At 39.7% G+C, this 6,000-nt stretch overlaps 1 protein-coding gene across 1 annotated transcript in view; it reads right to left on the bottom strand.

The window, feature by feature from the left end:
• Window positions 1–4,071, bottom strand: part of LOC148719774 (uncharacterized) — a 38,389-nt gene extending 34,318 nt beyond the window's left edge. Inside the window, exon 1 of the mRNA XM_088737505.1 lies at window positions 3,608–4,071. Coding sequence (XP_088593631.1) covers window positions 3,608–3,677 — 70 coding nt within the window. The 5' untranslated portion in view covers window positions 3,678–4,071. The remainder of the gene's footprint in view (window positions 1–3,607) is intronic.
• Between the last annotated feature and the right edge of the window lie 1,929 nt (window positions 4,072–6,000).

The raw sequence follows: 6,000 nt of genomic DNA, 5'->3' as shown, positions 1-6,000 counted from the left end.
CTCCTTAATGACACAAAAGAAACGAGAAAAACAACTTACAAACTTTATGACCCTTCCACTGCAATCTTGTCCGCCATCTTGGAAAGGCTTTGTTGCTATAGCAGCAACAACATTCTCTCGGTTCTAGTTTTCCGAAGTCTAGGCCGCGCTTTCAAATATGGCGGACACATCAAGCTGCTAGTTAAGTATTAAAAACGTTGGATACACCACTTTACCATCGTTCAGACGACGGTTTTTCTATTCTAAAACCAGAAGGCTATTGTAAGAAACTAGCAATCAATCGGGGATTTTAGATTCCATCTCAAATGGCCTCATGAGACACCAATAATTGAGTAAATTGCCGTTCATCGAAAAAAGAATGACAATTCACACTAGCCAACGGCATTTTCCCGGATTCCCCGATTAAGCTCAAAAACACAGAACATAGAAGGCCATTCCTGGATGCTTTAACCGTGATCTGATGCCGTAAAAAGTGGTGTAAACTTGAAGCAAAGAGAACGGAGACAAATGGCGCAAAATTAAAGCACTGAATAACGGTTGCGTCACGTGACCCACAGAAACGTTTTCTTTCCCCGTGGGTTAGTAAGCTTTTTATAAAAGAAAGATCAATGAATGCTTAAATATTATTTTTCCAATTTTTTCCTAATTTTTAGCCTTTTTTAATTCTGCCCCATTCCTTAATTCACGTGAGTTTGAAAGAAGATGGTTTTGTGCTTGATTGTCGGCTGTGAAAATAGAAGTGGAAAAGATAAAGGATTATATTTTGCCAAAGTACCTTTGATAATTGAAAATCAAGGAAAAGAGGCCAGAGAATTGTCAGCAGAAAGAAGATCGCGCTAGATTTCTGCTATTAGCAGAGACGATCTCACCGATACCATTTTGGAAAACGATCGCGTGTGTGAGAAACACTTTGTTTCTGGAAAGGCCGAAAAATCATGGGATAAATTTAACATTGATTGGGTCCCAACTCTAAGTTTAGGACATAATAAGGAGACTGGCCGTACGGATCGAGAACAAGCAGCAAAAGGAATGCAAGAGGGCGAGGGAACGCGAATTGGTGAAGAAGCCGGCGTTTGCCAAAAGGGTGAAAGTACTAGAGTCTGAGAGGGAGGAGAAGTTTTTCAAATTTAGCGAATCGGGGCAGCAAAGTTTAGATTTAAACTTCGAAGGTAGCGAAGCAGAAAGTCTAGAGAATCCCACAGAGAAAGGAACACAGACTGACTCAAGAGTGTTTGTTGACGTCGGCACGCAATCCGAAGAGTTTGACTACCATTTATCTTCGTCCACGCTTCTACGTAAAATAAAACGCTTGCAATATGCGAGCATGATTCAGCTAGTCCGGCCTTACAACCTACGCAATGAGCGGATAAAATTGTCCCCTCCTTTTCTGCTATAGTCCAGATAGGGATCAAAGAGTCATTCAGTCTCTGCGAATGTCTCCCCTTGGCTAACACAACAAATTTGTTTGCGCCGATTATGTGGCCTTTTACGCTGGCCATAAATCCCGAAACCATCTGATTGTAGGCTTCCAGGCTTCGGAAAGCTTTAAACAGGTGTTGCGTGTAGAAGCTCGTCTCCAAAACCAGATAGAAAAGGAGATCTGTACATTCAACTGGAGGCAAGCAGTCTGGTTGAAAATTCTCATTCTGAATAAGGAAGGGATCGATTCCAATCGCCGAATTTTTTTCCAAATAACGCTGCCTTACTCCTGGCTCTAGCTTCTTGGTGTACTCAGAAAGAGGAGAATGGATACTGATATCCGTATTGGCACTTAATTTTGCTTCCGTTGCTGTAGTGTTCATTTTTACAGGCAGAAATTGTTGATGTGCTTATTATTTGCATATATAATATTACCCTGGGTTGTACACAAATTAGGCGAACGGAAATGATATGACGTCACGTGAAAACGATCTATACTTTAATCCACACACTATCCACATGGCTGCCAAAGAGTACCACAACAACAACTTTCGCTAGGCATCATGCCTACAAACACAACCTTTTCACACTTCCGGTACAATACACTACAAGATGAGTATGGAGTCAAATATGTGACAAAATTCATGGAACAAAATGTGTCAAATCTGTTGCTCAAACTTGGTATTCAAAATGTCAAAGTAATCAAATCAATAGTCATCTCCGTCAAACAAACTGTCAAATCCGTTAATCGAAGTTCCAAAGTACTCAAATGCAAACTCAATGTCATCAAACGAATGGAAATTGTATGCGGACTCATCGGAAGCAGGAACCCATCGTACGAAAACCCATTGAACGAAAACCCATTGAACGAAAACCCATTGAACGAAAACCCATCGTACGAAAACCCATCGTACGAAAACCCATCGTACAAAATCCCATCATACGAAAACCCATTGAACCAAAAGCCATTGAAGAAAAATACATTACATAATACGAAATTCGAGCTAGCGGGTTTGGGCTGGGTGTTACGAAAACGAAGAGTCTCGAAAACGAAGACCTAAGACACGGTCTTCGTTTTCGAGGGTCTTCGTTTTCGACACATTTTGTTCGTTGAATTTTGTCACATATTTGACTCCATAGGATGAGTACCTGCAGATCTCAGCCAACAAAATTATTGATCAACTTTACTATAAATAAGGAAGAAATCTCGATCTGATCGAAACTCAACTGCATGGAAATACAATAAGTTGGTGTCATTTCTTTGGGTGTCCATGTTAAAGAATATAAGGAAACATTTTAGATCAATTTTCGATAAAGGCAAGGTCACGATAAGTTTATCTTTCTTGTCTCGTTACTTGTTTTTCGATATTTTTCCTATTTGGTCAGTATAAAATACAGTTGCTGTGGTCCCCTGAGTTTAAGACTGACATGTCTTAACAGGTTCATTGTATGACGTAGATAAACAGTAACAAGAAATTTGGGAAAATTCAGATTTATTAAACCCTTCCTTGCATTGGTGTAAAAAGAAAGTCATTTTTAGTTTAAATGGGGGGCGAGGCAGGAATGTACAGGCTAATCAAAAGGAAAGCTGTTCATGCTCAGCATGAACAGCTTTCCTTTTATGCATATTCCAGTGGAATATGCATAAACCACGAGAATTAGTCCATACCTCAATATATACATACACTTGGCGAAAAAGAAACAATAGTAACTATCTTTGCAACTACCTTTGACTTTGACTGGTGGTGGATTATATGGAAATCTTTCCACTAAACTGTATAACTACAATAATTGAGTAGATACAACAGGTACAATAATTTCTGAGGGTGCTTTGACCAGAAATTTATGCGAATGTTACCAACCGATAGCTTCCCTGAAACAATATTGGTTTTAGACTCTGTCTGTTTGCTGAATTTTAAAGTAAATTAACTTCCGTAAATATTTCCTTCCTTCGTAACTAAGCTATTTATAAACACATAGATCTTTGCAACTTTCCCGTTCGTTTCGAGATCACTTTACAGTAAAAAGAAAAAAAAAATTAAAAACCCGCCTCAGCTCTCCTATCGGGAATATCGACGCAAAGTTTTAAGCTTCAGCACTCAAAACTGACTGATATCTCCGACCATTTTCGCTAAATGTAGAAATAAAATAAGCCTCTCGAGTAGATTTCATATGCTAGTATGCTCACCTGAAGTTAGGGGAAGAAGTGCAGCGAGAAAAGCTACACAGAAACAAAGGTGGAGATTAAATTGCGCCATGTTTCAATAGTATGTGTCACGCTATGCGATCGCTATTGTTTTGATTGACTGGCCATTGGGAAGTCACTTAAGGGGCCGACCATTAAATTCTTGAGGGGGTGGGTGATTTGAAAAAAAATTTCCTGCAAGCGCTTGTTGGAAGAAAAAAATTGCATGCAGCCTAAATGTAACAGAAAAAAAATTCTTGCGTTGCAGTAAGAAAGAAAAAAAAAATGTTGCAAAGCTGTTTCATCATTCCGGGGGCTTTACAAAATTGCAGCAAAACTGCAACCATTGCTCCTTTTGATGATGCTGAAAAATTATTGCTTCATACATGCAATGCATTATTAGCTATCTTCAGCAGTATTATAATGGAGGTAAATTTTTTTTTATTAATGAATCAAGTTCTAATAGACAAAGGGAGCTATTATAGCTATATTAGAACTATTGCTGCAATGACCACAGTGTAAATACATTTTGTATATGTAAACACATGATCCTTTTTTCTGCAGAGAAATCAGGAGGGAAAAAATATCCTGCAGCGCATTTAGAACGGAAAAAAATATCCTGCCCAGCAGATTGCAAGAAAAAAATTTCTTGATGACCAAAAATCACCCACCCACCCCTCCCCCCCATCCAAAGTTAAATGCTCGGCCCCTAAGAGCGGCCATCTGTAAATATCGCCCGGAGGTGTAGTCTTCTCTCGCAGCCGTTCTTTGTTTCGGGATCCCTTTGTCTCCCTCCCCACAAACGGCCGTTTCGAAAATCCCCAAACTTTGCCAGAATATAGGTCTGAATGAACTATTTCTAGAAAAAATACTTTGAGTTCAATTGCATTTTTCTTTTTAACTTGTGAATTGCGCGCAGGCGCAAGTGCGAATTGTAGGTATGCTGTGATGAATGGCGCTTGCTCGCTCGCTCGGTTGGTCGATTCCTGTAAACTTTTTTCTATTTTAGGCTTTTGAATTCATTTGATAGTTTTTGGCAAGTGATAAACAAACGAAATGACGACTTTTGTTGCTAAGAATAGTGTTGGGGTGAAAAAGAAGCCAATGATAATCGTGAAAGAGTAAAAAAGTATACGTTCTTCATTTTTGAATTAAAGTTTGCCCAATCTCCGAATACGCTTTAATCTCTTGCAGTGTATATTTCATTTATGGCGTCAATACTTCTATTTTTTAATGTATATATCCAGAAAATGATTATTGTGTTCGAAAAAGGAAACAAAGAAAACAAAGAATTCGAACACGGCGGATTTGAACCACCAACGTCGCTTCTCGGGGAGCGATATCTGCAGTATTGCTTATCACCGGAAGGCCACTCAGGCATCATACCAATTGTATTTGAAACTTTATGTAAATATTAATTTTACATTTAAAGCGCTGATCTTTCAGTTATTTAAACCACGGGCTCAAACGGCTCGAGTCGCTGCTCGCCGATAGTCGGATAGGGACTTTAAGCAAACCACGACGGCTACGGCAACGAGAACGTGGAAAAACAATAGATCTAATTGTCAGAACAATAGCCCGTAAAATCATCAAAATTTGCGTCGTCTGCGAAGCGAAACGGCGGCGGCAAATTATTCTAATTTACATTTGGAACTCAACGCTAATTTTATGCGTTATGTTGAGTTTGAGCTCTGGCGCCCCATGAGACGGTAAACACATTCAGCCATTTTCGAAATTCTAACTAAAAGTAAGAAACTCATTTTTTAATCGACGTCTTCCGTGGCGTTGCCGTTTTGACTGCTTAAAGTTCCTATTGAGTCGCTGCTCGCCGATAGTCCGATATTGACGTGTCGCTCACGGCCAACTGCTCGTAAAGTGACTCGTTTAAGGATTTTTTGGTATTCCTGGAGCTGTATTGACGTTGGAAAGTGGTTCACAAGTGGGAACTGCAGTGAAATAAGCTCAAGCATAAGTTCAATCAATCGATATGCTGTTTCTTCAATGGTGTAACTCGCACGGTGTATGCGTATGTTATTAGTGTGAACATCCTTGTACTTGTTTTCATCCTCGTGCTAAGTAAGTGGAGGGGGACAGGGGGCCGGGAGCCCTGGAGAACAAGGGGCGGGAGAGGGAGGGAAGTGGGAGAACAAGGGGCGGGAAGCAGTCTACATGAGGGCGGGAACTGGGAGCAGAAATAAATAAGGCGATAGTTTGTAGTTTATTACTGGGTATTGCTCAGTCATAAACACTTATCTAGCAAGGTTTTTAAATTTCCAGTTACTATCTACCAATGCTTAAACACATTTTCGGAGGCAAGAAAACGTAAATTTGTACAAATTTGTAAAGCTAGCTCTTTCAAATACTTGGATGTAACACTGAACGAAGATCTATCCTGG

Source organism: Stylophora pistillata, chromosome 11 (genome assembly GCF_964205215.1).
Source record: "Stylophora pistillata chromosome 11, jaStyPist1.2, whole genome shotgun sequence".
Classification (NCBI taxonomy): Eukaryota; Metazoa; Cnidaria; class Anthozoa; order Scleractinia; family Pocilloporidae; genus Stylophora; species Stylophora pistillata.
The sequence above is the reverse complement of the archived record's forward strand: the minus strand, read 5'-3'. Positions and strand labels throughout refer to the sequence as shown.